General features: G+C 38.2%; 1 protein-coding gene across 1 annotated transcript in view; it reads right to left on the reverse strand.

Annotated features, from left to right (window-relative positions):
* Positions 1 to 7,183: 7,183 nt before the first annotated feature.
* LOC149820079 (uncharacterized) overlaps positions 7,184 to 19,697 on the reverse strand; it is a 40,822-nt gene continuing 28,308 nt past the window's right edge. The window contains exon 2 of the mRNA XM_089981739.1: positions 7,184 to 7,953. Coding sequence (XP_089837865.1) covers positions 7,184 to 7,953 — 770 coding nt within the window. The remainder of the gene's footprint in view (positions 7,954 to 19,697) is intronic.

Consider the following 19,697-nt stretch of genomic DNA (forward strand, 5'->3'; position numbering starts at 1 on the left):
TAAACCACTAAATGATTTTCTTTTTTTAAATCCCTAGCAAATAAAAGCTATTTAAAAAGTGAGGTTTTGAACAATGTTGTCGGTATGGTACCCGGCATGAATCGTTGGGCCACCGATTTAGCTGTATCGGCCAAAAAATAATAAAAAATTTATTACGTGTCAATCATAACATGACACGTGTTAAAGCTATTAAAATTATTTAAAAAAAAGTGGTAATTTTTTACATTTATTAAAAAATATCCGATTCAGGCATGCAGCGTATCAAAATTCTGCCGATACGCACCGATAACATTGGTTTTTAATCTAATACAAATTTATCAGTATTCTTCAATTTTCTTGATTTATTTGCGGTTTTGTGGGAAGAAAAAAAAACCCCAAAAAGAGTGGTGTAAGAAGCTAAGAACGAGGAAGGTGGAGGTTATTTCAGTAAATTTCTAAGGCGCGGTCCACCCTTTTCTCCACCCTACAAAGCAACTTTTTGAATTAATTGGAGTGGGTTGGGGGATTCATTAATTCCCCTGCATGCCTACGCGTCGCAAGAAGAGTGGAGCTCATTTAGTAAAAAAAAAAAAAAAAACTAAAAAGGATACTTTGTCGTTTTTGTTTTTCTGTCAGCTAGACGTTGTGGCCTAAAAGAAGGCACATAGCCAGGTCCGGGGCTGACTAAAAAAAATGAGGGATTAATGGATCTGATCTTGGGGTTTGAGGATCCAAATTGATTTCTCAAGCCTAGTAACTGGATCCAGATTTAGATGTTTGGAGGGCCTACTTGAATACCTCGGATCTCATGTCGGAGGTTATGATGTGGGTGGGTCCCATGCCAGACTCCTTTTTGCCACAAATCCTGGATGTCAGTGGATCGGTTTTATCTGATATCCACAAAATCTGAATCCATTTAGTTGGATTGGGTAAGTAAAAACTATATGATTATATTTGGATGCAGATATGGTTTTGTTTTTTTGGAACAGAATCTGACTAGAATTTGGGTTTAATAGATATTCGAATTCATTTTTTTTTAATTTATAATTCAAAGAAATTGCACCCAACACGAAGACCTGGTTGTGCCGGCTCAGCCTGCCATACCTATGGTCGTCATGCCAACGGCATAAAACTCTGAAAATCAAACCTTGACTGCCCATCTGGCATCTAGGGCCCCACCCTACTGTGGGGCTATCCAAATTCGTTTATACGTTGAAACCAGATTTGGCATGAGCTTTTCACTGTCCCGATCCGAATTTGAATTCATATCCATTTAGCCAACATCCGATTAGACAGACATGGTATTGGCTACATGAACCGTTTATGTCCCCACCCGAAATTCATGAATTTCAGGCCCGGGTGAGGGGTGATCAGGATAGAGATCCGTGGATATCTGGTTGATCACATTTTAGACTACTCTCTCTCTCTCTCTCTCTCTCTCTCTCTCTAAACGCTGCATCTACAATCCATTACAATAAGAGGTCTCAGGATATGAGATGTTGAGATCTATAACAATCAAATGCACCTGGACAACCGAATAACTAATACCATGAATCAATTCCAATTTTAATGGATGAAAACCTTTTTTTTTTTTTGAAAGAAAAGCTGGATTAGGCAGACCCACCAGTTATTCCACTGGGTTTTGAACCTGCAACGTCCCACCATAAGGAGACATGCTGATATATAATAACTGGGTTTTGAACCTGCAACCAGTTATTCCACTGGGTTGGTGGATGGAAACTTTTAAGCCTAAGTGATAAAGGAAACCGGGAGCTTGTCTAAAAAAAAAAGAGGATACAGGCTAATATTGGCTAACTTTTTCTTTTCTTTGGCTACTTATCCTGGGCTAGTTGAACCAACATTTGACACTTATGGTGACCGAACACTTCATTATGCCTTTCGTACTGGTGTCAACATGCGTATTCCTGTATCTGACACGTGACAACACTCGGACTCGGACTCATTATTTTACCCTTCTTACGTACAAGTTTATATTAGTTTATAATTTGTAATTATATTTTCAGTATATATTATATATTTTAGACATAACATAAATATTCAGATTATATTCTATTTGTTTTGAATTTATATTGTATTTATGTGATATTTAATATATATAACTGTGTTCGAGTACCCACATTTTTTTTAATTGCCGTCTGGTATCTTTCCCGCCCAGTTCGGCACATGAATGCTACACCGATCCATCCGTTAACTTAAGGTCCGATATCTACCCAGAATGATCCCACTGGCAACAAATACCCAGAATGATGTGGCCGTTCAAGTGGTCAACGCTATTCAATTTGAAGGGCATGAGGATCACATGGCCACGGTGTTGGTGTAGAAAAGATGAGTTTTCGTGGCATCAAATTGTGGTCCATATCCATCAATCCCATGTTTTGTTTGGTACAGGATCATCTCTACAATAAGGCATCTGTTGCACTATTAATGCCATACTTCTTGGGAAAGTGTATGGCGTGTCACGTTGCTGGTCGCTCGCATTTATGATAATGGCAACCACTTGATATCTTCATTTATCTCATTGATGCAAGTTGTTTTTTTTTATCAAATCTGACAACATAGATGGATTTGATATGGTAAATTTTGTAGGAAAATCAACCTTTGGATTGCGTTTTTTTATTAAAAAAAAACACAATTTTTAAATCAACAAAAATTTGCATGTTTATGGCCGTTTATCTTTGAATCGTTGTAGAATCTTATACAAAGTTTAGATTTAGCAATTCAAACATTAATACTAGGTCTTTAATCCTGGGGTGGTTACTCCGAGTAAAAATAAAAATAAAAATATTGATATTTACTAAATGAATATTTAGATCACCTTTATGAAGTCAGATTTGATCAAAACAACTTTGCATTACGAAGGTAGGATATGAAGATAGTGGATGAGGGGAACTGAATTGAGAGCTTTTGCATTTTGGTTTTCGCATATAAAGAAAAAAAAAACTCAGAAGAAGTGTTTCTTGTTCTGTAAGGCAAAGCTGAGAGTACTATTAGTGAAGGCATCTCAATCGCCACCAATGAGTGGATTTTTCCTTTTCCTAAAGAAAGAAAGAAAAATCGAAACAACTTTTGGATATGATCAATCCAAAAGAGTGCTGATAGTTGTCATGAATGTGACACAGAAAGGAACAGGAGGTAAGAGTTGTCTCCGAGAGAGTGAAAAAGAGAGCGAGAAAGTACATCTAAATTGACAAAGTTTCATTTCTGGTTACCGCGGAATTCATCATCAAGATGGTTCGCCCTTACGGGGTCGACGGTCCGATGTGCTTTGTACAGCTTTTGTTTATGGTATGGCCGTGATAATTATAATGTAGTAGTGGATTCCCAGATCAAAAATTCATTGATTGGGTTCACAAGCCAAATCAAACTTACTTTCTTCTCAACCAGCAGGGGATTACATTCCAAGAAAAAGTTGTATGAGAGAGAGAGAAAAAGAGATTTCGGGATTCAATCTTGCAACTCACAACACAAGGTGACGGGCACTAACTGCTCCTACCTAACAAGCTGAGAGAGATCCATTTTTTAGCACCCACTTGTGAGCTGAAAGAAAGAAAAACTCACTGCAAATCAAGCAAAGCACACAAGCAATTACGTGGTTCGGCAATGTGCCTACATCCACGAGAGAGAGAGAGAGGAGGAGCGTCTTTCATTAATGTTACAATGCACCAATGATACAAGATGGGTTAAAATATATAAGATCGATATCCCAACAAATGTGGAAGGATATCTTTTCAAGAATACGGCTAAAACCCACGAGGAAATAACAAAAAGGAAAGTATAAAGATAAGGTAGCACCTCCTAAATATTACCGACTTTCCTAACACTCCCCTCAAGTTGAGAGGAGTGAAAGTTCACTACTCCCAACTTGTTTATAAATTTAGATAATGTTTCGCCAGTAACTGCTTTGGTGAACATATCGGCACATTGGTCTTCACTCTTCACATAAGGAGTCTCGATTTCTTTATTTTGAACCTTGTCACGAACAAAGTGACAGTCTATTTCTATGTGTTTAGTACGTTCATGAAAGACTGAATTTGCTGCTATATGGATAGCAGCTTGATTATCACAGTGAAGCTTCATGGGATTAGTCTGATCAAACCCGATCTCCTTCAATAATGCTTTTACCCAAGTCAATTTGACATCTGCATTAGTCATCGCCCTTTATTCAGTCTTAGCGCTACACCTCGATATAACCTTTTGTTTCTTACTCTTCCAAGAAACAAGATTTTCTCCAACAGTAACGCAAAATCCAGTGGTCGACATTTTGTCAGAATAACTGCCTGCCCAATCTGCATTGGCAAATCCTTCTATACTCGTGTGGTGATTCCTTTTCATTAATAATCCACACCCTGGAGTTCCTTTTAAGTACTTCAAAATTCGATTAACTGCATTAAGATGTTCTTGTTCAGGAGCATGCATGTACTTACTAACCTCACTAACAACATAGGTTATATATGGCCGAGTGACAGTAAGATATATCAACTTCCCAACAAGTCTTTGATATTGTTGAATATCTTGTATTTTGTCTCCTTGAGCGGTGTCCAACTTGATATTGGTCTTAATAGGATTAGCCACCGGTTTGGCTCCAATTTTTCCTGTACTCTTTGAAAGATCAAGAACATACTTTCTCTGTGATAAGTATAGGCCTTTCCCTGAGTGGCTAATTTCAATCTCCAAAAAATATTTTAGTTTGCTTAGATCTTTAATGTCAAACTTCTCATTTAAATATTGTTTCGTTTTCTCAATCATAGTTTTAATATCTCTTGTCACAACAATGTCATCAGCATACACCAACGATAGACATGTTCCCATTTTCGATTGGTGAACGAATAGAGAGTTATCAGAGATACATCTCTTATATCCGAACTTCATTAGGGTACTGCTCAGTTTTGAGTACCATGCTCGAGGAGACTGCTTAAGGCCATATATAGCCTTCTTTAGATGACACACCATGTTTTCCTGATTGATATGAGTGAGACCTTGAGGAATCTTCATGTGCACTTCTTAATGTAGATCTCCTTGAAGCAAGGCATTCTTTACATCAAGTTGACATAGTTCCTAATTAAAATTGCAGGCTATGGATAAAACCACTCTGAGAGTTGTCATCTTGGCTACAGGAGCGAAGGTCTTCGTGTAGTCAATTCCTTATGTCTGAGAGTTGTCATCTTGGCTACAGGAGCGAAGGTCTTCGTGTAGTCAACTCCTTATGTCTGAGAGAATCCCCGGGCAACAAGCCGGGCTTTATATCTGTCTAAGGTACCATCACCTTTGGATTTCAGTTTAAACACCCATTTGCAAGAAACGAGATTTTTATCAGCAGGAAGTTGAGTGAGTTCCCAAGTATTATTTCTCACTAAGGTGTTTAACTATTCATCAATAACTTTTGCCAATGAGGATCCTTGTAGGCTTCTTCAAACATCTCTGGCTCAGAGTAATCCAAAAGTCTCATAAGAAAGGTTGCATGATCATGAGAGAAACTATCATATGTAACAAAGGATTCAATGAGATATTTAACATTGCTCATCATAACATAGTCCATGTATCTTACTGGGTATTGTCGAGTTCTTTCTGATCGTCTCAAAGAAGCATCTTCAACATTGTTATGAGCACCAGTAGCAGCTCTATTGGCGTCTTTGATCTCTATATTTTCCTTTTGAGTCATTACATCATCACTGGGAGAAATGTTTGGAAAAGGAAAAGCACCTAAATCCTCTCTAGGATACTCCCCCTGAAGTTGATTTTTATAATATGCATGTGACTCATCAAATCGCACATCATGAGAAACAAACATTTGCCTAGAAACTAGGTCAAAACACTGATAGCCTTTCTTGGTAGGAGAATAACCCAAAAATAAACTTTTAACTGCACGTGTCTCAAGCTTATTTCGATGCCTAGAAGACTTCCACACATAGGCAACACACCCAAATTTTTTGAGATGATTGATTGAGTGTTTCTTGCTTTTGAGGACTTCTATTGGAGACCTTCCATCAAACACTCTTTTTGGAAAACGATTAGTAATGTAATTAGCAGTAGAGACAGCCTCATTCCAGAACCGACTAGGAACTTGATTTTGAAAAAGTAGGGCTCTAGAAACTTCCAGCAAATATTGATTCCTTCATTCAGAGACACCATTTTGTTGAGGTGTTTCTCTGCAAGTAGTCTGGTGATCAATTCTCAACTTGTTCATGAAATTGGCAAACTGTTGATTTAAATATTCAATACCATTATCAGTACGAAGCACCTTCACATATTTTTCAAATTGAGTAACGACCATGTTATGAAAAATTTCAAACTTTGAAAACACTTCATCCTTGCTACACAGAAAATATATCCATCCGACTTTAGAACAATCATCAATAAATGTCACAGAATATTTAAATCCATTATAGGCATCAATAGGTGTTGGTCCCCAGACATCAGAATAAATCACGTCAAACGATTTTTTAGAGATATTTTCAGATAAAGGGAATGAAGGTCTAGTAAATTTCGCATAGCGACAAATCTTACAAGAATTACATTCAAAGTTCATTCCAGGTTTCAAAGTTCTCAAAACATAACTCGATGGACAACCAAGTCTTGAGTGCCACAAGTCGTCTTCATCCTTATTCAAGTTGGTGACTAACACCTTATTCTTGTTATTCAAGTAATAAAGACCCCTAAACTCCGATCCTTCACCAATCGTTGCCCCCATGATCCGATCCTGAAAAACAACCTTAGATGACGAAAATATAACATCGCAATTATAATCTCTAGTCACACGACTAACAGACATGAGATTAGACGTCAGATCGAGCATGTATAAGACATCAAGAGGCTTTAAGTTCTCAAGTAAATGAGTTTTTCCTTTCCCTTCAACATGGATTTTTCCACCATTAGCAATAGTGACCAGTCTGATTTCAGGACTAGTTTCAATGTTAGATATAATGCATTTATCACTAGTCATGTTGTCCGACGCTCCTGAGTCGACTATTCAGCATTTATCATCAAATTGAGAAAAAAAACTAAAGTTACCTATGTTATCGTCCTTATCGCGCGATGCCACATGAGCAAGATGTTGTTTAGTGAAATTTTTGAACATCTGAGTCAGCTTTTCCATGGTAACCAAAGTCTCTTTTTGACCTTCTTGACACGCTTGAGCATCCTTAAGTCTGTTGTCACCACCGTTATTAGGTCTTTTATTCAATTTCTAGCATCTATCTCTTGTATGATTCTCCTTGCAATAATTGCAAAACAGTTTCTGTTTTTCACGGGGATCAGTCGAAGTTACAACTTCTTTGTGCTTGGAGAAGAGTGCAACTTGAGACTCATTTGAATCATTAATTTTTAATATAGGATTCATGACTTGTCTTCTGCATTCTTCATGCATAATGATAGCACAGACCTCATTTATCTTGGGTAGATCTGAAGACATGATAATTTGGCTGCGAAGGTTCTCATACTCAGGTCTCAGCCCAGCCAACAGTTGAAAGATTTTGTCATGCTCACGGTTCTTTTGGTGTGTCACAGCATCCATGGCCATCGGAGTGTAAGACTCCCAATCGTTCCATAAAGCATGCAACTTCTCAATATATTCAGTGAACGGTTTTTCACCTTGTTTGAGATTGTTAATCTCCTGCATAACTTGATAATGTCTCGCCACATTATATTGATGGCCGAATATCTCTTTTGCCGCATCCCAAACTTCTTTTGCAGTTTTTAGAGAGTAGAACGTTCGAGCGATTTTCTTGTCCATGGAGTTTAGTAACCATGACATCACGGTGTGATCATTAGACTCCCATTCTTCAAGTTTTGGGTCTCCATAAGGAGGTCTGATCTTGCTGTCGGTCACGTGACCGAGCTTGGTCTTTCCGCTCAAGAACAATTTTGTAGACTTAGCCCACGTAAGATAGTTGTAGCCATTCAAAGGCTTTGCAGTATTTTCAGGGCTGGATTCACGCTCTCCACCATGTTGGTGTGCTGCTGATTGGAATCAACTGAGCCGCCTCCTTGTACTTGAAATCCGTCCACCATGAGAGAATGTCGAGAGCAAGCCAAGGCAAATCGTAATAATGCAAGCAACAACACTGTGTAAATTGCTACACGATATTGCTTAAAAAATACTATATGATATTGTCCAATACCATATAAATCGCTATACAATTTTGCTTGAAAATGGCTATACGATATTGTCCAATACCATATAAATCGTTATACGATATTGTCCAACACCGTGAAAATCGCTACGAAGTGTCTCATGCAAATCGTAACAAGGAGATGGCTCATGCAAATCGTGACTTCGTGTTGCAAAAATAACGACAAGATGGTTGCAGAGAGATCAGCTACTATGAGCATCTGATATTGCACCTGTCAATCATATGCTCGTAGTGGATCAAATAACCTGGCTTTGATACCATGAAAGAAAGAAAAACTCACTGCAAATCAAGCAAAGCACACAAGCAATTACGTGGTTCAGCAATGTGCCTACATCCACGAAAGAGAGGAGGAGCCTCTTTCATTATTGTTACAATGCACCAATATTACAAGATGAGTTAAAATATATAAGATCGATATCCCAACAAATGTGAAAGGATATCTTTTCAAGAATACGGCTAAACCCAAGAGGAAATAACAAAAAGTAAAGTATAAGGCAGCTCCTCCAAAATATTACCGACTTTCCTAACATGAGCATTAGTCAACAAGTCGGGTTTTCGAACACATTAATATGTTCATACACGGTTATGTGCTTCTTTATTGCCATCTGAAAGTGATTTGCGTGCTAAGACAGTTTTACTGCATCATCTTAAAAACCATTGTTGTCAAAACCTGAATCGATTCAGAAAATCAGCCGATTCAAACTCCAGCTGAATCAGTCATTTTTAATTTTTAATTTAAAAAATCAAACTAATATTAAGTTATTAAAAAAGGCCGATTCAAACCGGTTCCGAGGTGAATTCGGTGTTTGTTTTTTCGGTGTTGAATTGTCCAATTCTATAAGGGGGGCTGAATCGGATGATTCAGGCTGATTCAGAGAATTTGTAGTGAAAATCTTCAATTTCAATCTTCTCTGGAAGACAGATAATTCTTTTTTTCTTAATTTCATGATCTGCTGTTGGTCCAAAACTTGCTGTTCTGAAAACGACTTTACCTGTGGAATTCCACTCCGAAAAAAAAAAGATTTACCGTTGCATGAAAAAACATTACATGTCAATCAGAACGTGACATGTGTTAAACCATTAAAGGTCAACAGTGGTTGCAACAATGGACAAATGTTAAAGGTCAGGAGGTAGTGAGTGATTGTAAAAGTGAGTGAACGCGTTGCCGACGACAGTGTTTCACTTTCACTTTAAAAAACAATCAAAGACATTAAAAGATTATTACTTTTGCGTGAGAATGACACTTCGAGATGTAAATCATTTAGTAACTTTCAATTCAACTACCGTACACTTTAATCACAAACTTATAAATGCAAAGCAAAAAGATGTGCACTATTTTACTTCACATGATTTTCATTTGCACATACTTTTTGGGGTCAATACAAATTGAAGTTTTTTTTTAGATGAAGTGATTGTACAAGTACATAAAAAATGAAAAGGAAAACATAAAGAGCAATATGATGATCGAGAAGAAGAAAATAAAAAAATATCATATAAGCTTGTTATAAAAATTTATAATTTTTAATATGAAAAACATAAAAAAATTAGTTTGAAGTGAAAGAAGCGATAGAAAAACTTTAAGGAAGTGAAAAAAATCGATTTAAAAAACGAAGAGGAATTAGGCTTACCATTGAAGAGAATCAAGTGTTTCATATTTTGAAAGTGGATTTCTCAAAGCTTCCCCACCTTTAGTGAAAGTGAGGAGTTTTTTTTGCTTATGAAGCGAGCTTCTTGGGAAATTTCCAGTAACTTTCATAAAAACACATATTTGTATGCTATCAATTAGCCCATAAACAACACAAGGAACTGGATGCCAAGGCATCTTAATCTAAACTACTTATTTTTGTGGGTTTAGCACCACCTATTACCTATCATTTTTTAAAGCTTATTTTTGAACAGAAACTAAACTACTTTTAAACTTGTTTAGTAGTAGATGAAAGAAAAAAGACTTTTACACGAGTTTATAAGGAATTGAGTTGTTTTTATGGGCAAGGCTTATTTTAGGCATATCAATTGGAATTTGAACTTTGACTTTGTATGTATACTTGACTTTGGGTTTAAGATTATATTTAGTCTTGATTTTATACGGGTAATCCTAGACCTTTGACTTATCTTTTTGTATACTTGGGATGATTATATCTCATGTCCAGTTTATTGGGATTGATTGACGGCTGTTTGACCTAGTCCAAGTCAACCTATCCTTTTGAACCATCATTGACCATGCTTGAACCTATCCAACATCCCTATATACGCCCATTTATGGTCAAATGTTTCAGAGATGAACGCTTTGACCTTTGACTAGCTCTCTATTTATTAGACAATTTTGAACACAATAAGATTATTTGACTCTTGGCTGTAACTCTTGGTTGGTTGGCCGTTTGAGTCATTTAGGGCCACTTATTGCTAGTTATTTTGCAGTTATAAGTCCCAGTTGATCATTTGGTTTGGACCTGTATAAATCTAAACCCACCTTCCCATTTGATCCAATGAACTCTCTCTCTCTCTCTCTCTCTCTCTCTCTCTCTCTCTCTCTCTCTCTCTCTCTCTCTCTCTCGTTAAGACTGAGTTTAAACCTAGATCAGTTCGAGTCAAGAAGCTATTCAAAATTGGTCTATGTTGTGTTAGCTTGGTCTCACTTAGTGTGGGAGCAAGGTTACACGTAACCAATTACATTAAGAAAATCAAGTCAAATGCATGCCTCATAACAAGCTTAGTTTTCATACCCACTCAATTTCCAAACATAAATCACAGATCAAGATGTTTAGAATCTGCACTTGACTCCTCCCTAGTCTATGCATAACTCTTTGGCACTAACTGGATTGAATCCCTGTGCCACATGGAGCAGCTGTTGTTATGGTAGGGGTCGCCTAACTCCAGCTTGCCTTTAAAAAAAAAAAACTTGATAGGAGGAAAATAACTAAATGCTTTGGTAGGATTTGGAGATTTGGAGATTTGGAGGATTCATCTCATTTCCAATGATAACTTTCTAATCAATATCCTAAGATTGACATATGTCTCAAGGGAATGTGAGAAAGGAAAACGATCGAAGGGTTTCAACCACTTCACTTGAGATTGGGTGTTACAGCAGAGCGTCAATCTCTCTCAGGCCCCACCACACTTCTCCCTTTATATATATATATAGGAAAACGGGTCTGTACTAAACCAATTGGGTGCTAAATGGATTTTTCGGGCTTATCTGGTGCTTTTTATGTGGTTCCGGCCCCATAAATGTCTTGGGCATAGTCGATTTACTAAGAATCCATATTTGGATCACGTGTTTTCCATGAAAAAAATGAATTTTGGAGCATTGAAAATTTACAAAGATTTTGGACAGTTGATTTTCGAACTTTATAGAAACCCACCAATGTGTTGGAATCACACACTTCAAGAGCTGATCCCTCTAAAATCAAGTACATACATCCTTATGGTCAGAATTTAAAAATAAAACGAAAAAAGCCCAAAAAATCCATTTAGTACACAGTTTAGTACGGACCCATTATATATATATATATATATATATATATATATATATATATATATATATATATATATATATATATATATATATATATATATATATATATATATATAATGTGCTCTTTCTGCCCTCCTCATTCTAACCACTTAAAAATCATCATTTTGGTATTTTTTTCCTCACATCTAACACCATAGATGTATTTATAGGTTTAGTTTAGTGGGAACTGACTTTTGGTATCCAGTTTTTTTTTGGTGATCCAAAACCAATGGCTATGAAGGTACCAGGTTTTTTTTGCTCATAAAACATATTTTTTCATGAAAAAACATGCTTCAAGAGTCTATTTCACTCAATCGAGCATGTTAAACACATCTAACGGTTCAGATCTATCATAAAATACTTCAAAACTACGGGCAGAACGAGAAATGAGACCTAGTATGTTCAGCTCTCTCTCTCTCTCTCTCTCTCTCTCTCTCTCTCTCTCTATATATATATATATATATATATATATATATATGTATGTGTGTGTGTGTGTCTGTGGAAATATTGATGAACACCCAATCGTCGAACATAACATCAGAGATGCAGTGCACGTTTAATGTGTTTCTTTTTTGCTTTTTAGACCTTTAGCGCCGGTGCTGGACCACCACAAAAGTGCTAGGGGAAACAAGCTCTTTTAACGACAGTCGAGAACTGCCACTAAAAGGTCAAAAACGTAAAACTTGCACCCACCACAGATTGTGTGAGCATCTAGTAACAATGGACGACTTGTGTCATCCACTGTTACTCCCATCTAACCAGGTCAGGATGAGCACTGGTGACCCGTGCCTGACCCAAAGGTCGCTTGGCCCACCCCTTCTCCAAATCCGTCCCCATTCCCTCCCCCCTCCCTGCGATGCCTCCAAGCCCTTGCTTTCTTCCGCCGCACACCACCACCACCACCTCTGCCAGCCTCTTCCTCCTTTTGCGGCCATCCCAAATGAGTTTTTTCGGTGGCCGATCACGTCTCCGTTACGAGGCCGATCGCTTCTCCGTCTTGGCTTCACCTGACCGAAATCTCTCAATGAAAAGCTGAAATCTCTCACCTGACCGCTAAGACCGACAAGGCAAGAACTGCCTATCTTGAGTAATTTTTTTATTTCTCTTCCTTTTCAGACAAATTGGCAGAATTTTAGGGTGCATTGGGATAAAATTTTCTCTCTCAACTTTGTCTCCTCCTCCTTTTGCAACCATGCCGAATGGGTTTTTTTCGGTGGGCAATCTCGTCTCCTTTATGAGGCCCACCGCTTCTCCGTCTTGGCTTCGCACCTATCTCGAATAATTTCTTGATTTCAATTCCTTTGCAGACAAATTGGTGGAATTTTAGGGTGCGTTGGGATCAACTTTCTCTCTCTTTGCTGGATTGCGTTCAACAGTCCGACCATGACTTTTTGGTTTACGACCATTGTTGCTTGTTGTTTGTTGTGTTTGAGACACTAAGTCTCTTTCTTTCCAAACTTGTTTTTCTCAAAAAAGGCTTGATAGGGTTTTTTTTTTTCATTCCCCATAATGTATTTTAAGGGTTTAGGTTTTTGATGTAGTTTTTTTTTTTGGAAAAACAATGAATGTGTAGTTAGAGTCCGCTCCTAAGGAGACGGCCAATGTTCGAGATAATAAGTCCTCAAAGGCGTGTGTGGCCCATGGATGCATCCAACTTCTGCAATGCTTGTAAGCTACCTTTTATAGCCTATTTTCTCTAACTCCGATGACTGGAGAAGACAGGTCTTTTGCCCGTAGGGTGGTCGTTAACGACCTGTCCATCGAAGTTTTGTATCATTCATCCTCTCTCTTAATAAACCATGGGAGGCGAATGGGCACGACTGGGGTTACTTAACCATCGCCCCATTCTACATGTTCTGGTCAGTTAGACCCACAAGAGTATCTAACCTGTGAAGACGTATAATCACAATTTATGTGGTTTCAGCAAATGTGCTCATTACACGTTTTGAGGTTTCATCAACCTCTCATACTACCCATCGTAGTGCAATATTTTATCCTTCTTTAAAGGCATGGTTACGATGGTAGGCATGTGTATCTCAAAGGATAACCCAACACATCATCTGACAAAGTAATTTATTATGTCCTCAGAGTGTACAAAAAATTCATACAAGGCTTAGGATCTCCGTGGATCCCCATGTACCTCCCAAGTGTCTCGACTCGGGATAAAGCTAACTGCATCTAGCAGTGCACAGAGAAAGGCTAGCATAGCCAACTCAAAAAAGAGAGATTTTGTATAGAGGAAATCCCCTTTTTTCGAAACTAAAATGTCGGTACTTGATTTTGCATCTTTCATAAAGAGTGAGAATCAGTACACGCACCTACACGCCTTACAAGGTCTGCAATAGCAAGGTCACATGAGGCAAGGCCTCGCTCCAGGTGTGGTAGCTCAGAAAGAATCAATAGCATACAATAGCAACAATTAATGAAAGTAAAAGCAGAAGTGTAAGAGCACAAAGAATTCATCAAATACCATCGCAGAAGAAGTACAGAAACGTAAATGCAGAGGGAAATACGTAAAGTAAATAATCTTTTCATTTTTATATATTTACATATTTTAGCATTTTGTTCATTCCTAGCCTTTTTGCGCAACTTGCCCCTACCTTGAGGGGTTGTGATCTTGTGTTCATCTATCGGATGCTGAAAAGAGAGAGACAGGGGACAGAGCCCCCCCCCCCCGTCTGCCAACAATCGCAAAGGCAAGGGGTTTTGCCCCCTGTCGGATGCCAAACTAGAGAGAGACAGAGGATGAAGAAGACGAAAAAGGAGAAGAATGAGACAATGAGGGTGAGCGAGAGAGATACCTGAGAGGGTCGGGGCAGCTGCCAGAAAGGGGAGCAATAGGAGGTTGTCGAGCGTCGTCGGTACACGCAAGAAGAGGAAGAAGACAACGGGGGGTGGAGAGAAGAGGAGGTCGACGGTGATCGTCGGCAACAGAGGGAGCACGAGAGAGAGAGAACTCGGGGATGGTGAGGGATTGTGCATTTTCAGCAGCCGGTGAGGCTGCCAAAAAATAAAGAGAAGGGGATGAGGGTGGTGGTCGCCAGGTGGAGGCGGTGGCCAATGCGTGGGGAAGGGGGTGACAAATGAGGGAGAGAGGTCGACTCCTGCCCTTCCCCCTGATAAACCCGTTTTAATAAAAAAGGGGGTGCAAGCGGTGGGCGGTGACCCGACCCTCCTGCCCCCTTTGGATCCGGGTCGAGTCTGAATCTGGATCCAACCCGAGTCTCTCTTTTTTTTGTGGATTCTACATTCTGTGTTTTTTTTCTTCAATTAGCATGAGGCATGATAAATGAATGTTTGGTTTTTTTTAGAATATTAGGGATTTTTTTTCAATTAGCTTAAATATATGATTTTTTCTTGACTTTGGGTATTGATTTTGGTTTTTCCAAATGATGTGACTATTTATGTAATTAGGGTTATAGGGTCTCTTTGTGCTATTTTCTTTTCAATTATTATTAAGCTTGATTCCATTAATGAATGGCTAATTTTGGTTATCAAACTCTTAAATCTTTGATTTTTGTTAAGATTTAAGTTTTTATTTTGATTTTGGATTTTTGTTAGGGTTTTAAGGTTTTTATTTTAATTTGAAATTTTGCATTGTTTTTTTAAATTAGCATATTTATGAATTAATGTTGTTAGGATTTAGGATTTTGATTTTGTGTCTTTAGAATGACATAAATGCTTAGTTTATGGTTCTGAGTTTTTTTTTGTGTTTTTTAATTACCATTAAGCATGAATCATTATGTGATTTGATTTTGGTTAGAATATTAAGGTTTTTTATTAATTAACATAAATACATAGTTTTTTTTATGTTTGTTGGAATATGGGTTTTGATTTGTTTTTTTAGAATGACATAATATTTAGTTATGATTTTAAGGATTTTTTGGTATTTTTTTTAATTATCATTAGACATGAACCATGAATATTGTGATTTGATTTTGGTTAGAATATTAGTGTTTTTCTATCAATAAACATAAATGTATAATTTATGATGTTTGTAGTCATCAAGGTTTTTGATTTGGTTTTCTTAGAATGACATAAATGCATGTATGCTAATTAATAAAAAAAACCATAATATTCTAACCTAAATCAAATCACAAAATATTCATGTATTCATGCTGAAGGAGCATGGTATTTATGTTCTTTTCATAAATCTCATGATATTTTGAAAATTTTGCAAGAAATTATCATTTTTAATTTTGTGGCAATTTCTTACAATATTGTCGCAAGATTTTCATAAATCTCGTTATATTTGTCACTGTGCATGGGATTAAGGGTGTCAACAGATCGGGCCAGTGACAAATAATAAGACCCGATTAAGACTCGGGTCTGAACACAAAAAATCGATTAATACATGGACCCAGGTATAGATTTTTAAATTGTATACCAGACTTGAGCCTGACCCGAGTTTTGATTAAGACCCACAATGTAAAAATGATAAAAAATATTATTTTACCAGGTATGGTCTGGGCCTGGTTCATGTAGTTGTTATCGTCTCCTGGTATGGTTTCTTTTATAATAGATCCGATTAGACTCAGATCCGAACCCAATACCATACCCAAAATTTTGTTTCAAGGCTGGTTCCACCTGAGTCCTAACCAAACACCCCTAAGTGGGACATATCTGAAAAGAGCCACTTTCCTAGAAGAAGGCACACTTCATAATACGAGAGGGAGGATCAGGTCAATGTGCAACATAGGGAGATAAGTGTGCCACCTGTCCAACTTGATTGTCATCCATCGTTATATACGTGGCATGATGAGCTTCACGTGCCCACGAATAGAAAGAGACATTGAGGCAGGACCAATGTTGTCAGTAGCGGTATCGGCCCTGAACCGTTTGGCCAACGATTGAGCTGTATTGGCCGATACCGATACTCAAAGTGAATTGTTCTGGATCGGCCAAAAAATATTAAATAATTATTATGTGTTAATCAGAACGTGACATGCGTTAAAACTATTAAAATAATATTAAAAAATATCAAAGAAATAACTTTTAATATTTTTTCATTTATTAAAAAATAGTCGATTCATGGATGATGTCGTATCGATTTGCACCGATACTGACTACATTGGGCAGGACCACCACTCTCATTGTAGGCATAGGAACAAAACTTTAAAACAAGAAAATAACAATGAAAACGAGCATTCTTAATGAATGGTTTGAATGTGATGTCAGAAATGGTACAATTTTACTTATGGAGCATTTTTTTCATTCCCATGGAAAGGAAGAGCCTTTCATGAGAAAACATGGTTCCTGACACTTTTATATCATGATGGTTGGCTGTTTATTTAATCCATAGTGGAAAAGGAAGAAAAACGAGTGTCTGCTCAGCAGTTTCTTATGAAAACTGCAACAAACAAGTGGACCGGGAGGGAGGGGCAAAGCTGCTTTTTATATAAAAAAGGGGCACTCTTTCATACAAGAATGGCTTTCCCACCTTTCTTAGTGGGAAAGCTCTTTCATACAAAATGGTGAGCCCCATGAAAAAATGGAGGGCAGATCAGGTGCAACATGATTGCATACTTCAAAAATCAATGGCCTACAACGCCCTACAACGCTAAAATTTTATGACTCCAAAAATCTTATTTTTTTCATCCAAACAACATGATCCAAGGCATGATTTATTAAATAAATCATGGTGGATTTATCTATAAAGTTTAATAGATTTCTTCATTTCTAACACAACACATACATGGGAACATGGACACCATCGAACCAAAGAAAGGTCCAAAATCTACAACCTCATATATTTGTTCTTTATAATTTTATGAAATATGCTTTACACTAAGACCTTAAGACATATATATGTGTTCTTTGAAATGCAAAAAATCAACAACTCACAATGCATTTAAACTTTACGATACAAAGTATTGTGAGCCATTGATTTTTAGCACTTTAAAAAATGCATCTGAACGTCTACCGTGTCCGTATGTAGGCAGGCTATGTCAGTGTCAGTGTCTTAGTTTATTCCTGTGATTGATAAGAACAAATGAATATATGAAATTGGTATTTCTTTGTATATAAATACACTACAAACATTGTTAGACTTTGTATCCCTACCGTAGCAATACGGGAACCACAAAAAATAGTTAAATACTGAATACATTATTTCAAAGGTTTCGCATTAAAAATGATGAGTGAGAAAAATGGCACAATAAGACGAGTTGCACAAGAATGGCAAATGATGGATACGGATTTGATTCAGTTTTACCTTTATAAAACGGGTTAAAAAAATGGACATATATAGTAGATATTTTCTTCAAAACAAGTTACCGCATAAGAACCATGACATTTAAATTCAAGAATCAATCATGTGAGCCTACGTATGATATGTCACAGGTTATATGCTTTCTATGGTTTAGGCCCTCTTTATGTGTTCTAATTTGGTTGGGTCATATGATATCATCTTATTATACCAAGAGACCTCTTATGCCCTTATCTATCATTTTTTTATTCTATGATGAGTTGAATTACAAAACTCAATTGGTTACAAATTAGGTTATGGTCCTCAAACTATATATAGTGGCTTCCTCTCTTTAGACTTTCCATCTACAATAAGATAAATTAGTCTCTTTCATAAGGTTTAGAGAAAGAAAAAAGGTCAGAAGATCATTCTCATCAATAATATAATGGAGTGCTAATGGATTTAGGTACGCTTTCATATTATGATTCGGTTTATATTTTAGTTTCAACGATTTAGTGCGAACATGTTTTACGATCATTTTAGTTTTTTAGTAGATTTAAATTCCAACAATTGGTATCATACCGATGTGTTTCCTGTTGAATCGTTAAAAGATTTGATTTTATTCAATACATTTCATGTCTTTTCGTTTGTGGCATCAATCCATCTTGATCGCGGTTGGGGCACGGACGGAGGAGGGCTGATCGGCCCTTCTTGTGCCGTTCGGATGTGCTCAAACATTGGGAGGGCCAATCGGCCCTCCCCTTAGGGGTTTTCTGACGAGCGACAGGGTCATTCGGCCCTCCACTTATCTCAACACGGGATCGCCATAGCCGACACAAAGGGGCTCCCCCTATTCAGACCGTCGGACGGGAAGGGCCGTTGGGCCCTTCTTTTTTGTTGTTGGCTAGACGGGAAGGGTCGTCGGGCCCTTCTTTTTTGTTGATGATCGAACAGAAGGGTTGTTCGGCCCTTCCCCGATTTCTTTTGGCCTTGTCGAACGGTGGGCGAGCACATTTCTGATAGTCGGATGAAAGGGGTTTCCCATTCCTTTTGAATCGCCAGACACACGGATATGTCTCGCCATTTGGATCGTCGGTCGACGATGCTGCTCGCACTTTGTTTATCGGATCGACTGGGTCTCGGCTGACCAGTCGATGACCGACAGTGACCTGGGCATATGGCTCGCCTCAAGCCATCGTCGGTGACTTTATAGGGTCGATCATGACCGACGATGGTGTGCGGGGCATCCGACTCATGTCTGTCACCGTCGCTGGGTGCCTCGAGGCTGGCGACAACCCTATGATAGCCTCTATTTTGACCTCGTATAGTCGGACCGGTTTGATTTTTAGACAGATCTGACAACCCAAGCCATTGCGGTCTTCACCGATTCAACGTTGCATATGGGTGACTCGGGTCTGAGCTGATACTGAGATTCAGACCAATCTGGCACCCATTAGTCGACTCAGTCGGGCTGGGCGGTTCGGTCATCAGATGGACTGATTCGTCCATCTGTGCTTGAGCGGTTTGACCAATGATCCAGGGTTGATTTGATACCCCTTCAGCCAGCTCTGTCGGGCTAGGGCTATTCGACAATCAAATATGGGACGATCTGGCGCCCCTTTCAGTTTGCTCAACAAGAAGAAGCCATTTTGGCCATCTGTTGTAGGTCAGTTCGGCCATCAGCTGATCGAACCAGAGTTGGTTCAGCGTTCAGCTGGCCGAACCGATTGAGGTTGCATTAAGGGGTGAAAGGCCTGATGACCCAGTTCAACCCCATTCGGTTGAGGGGTTGAACCGAGTTAGGTGCGACTTTGTGCGGATTGGGCCTGGTCAAGACCCGATCCACTACACAGGCTTGCACCCGGCT

The sequence above is a fragment of the Nuphar pumila genome, chromosome 12, assembly GCF_984573655.1.
Source record: "Nuphar pumila chromosome 12, dmNupPumi1.hap1.1, whole genome shotgun sequence".
NCBI lineage: Eukaryota > Viridiplantae > Streptophyta > Magnoliopsida > Nymphaeales > Nymphaeaceae > Nuphar > Nuphar pumila.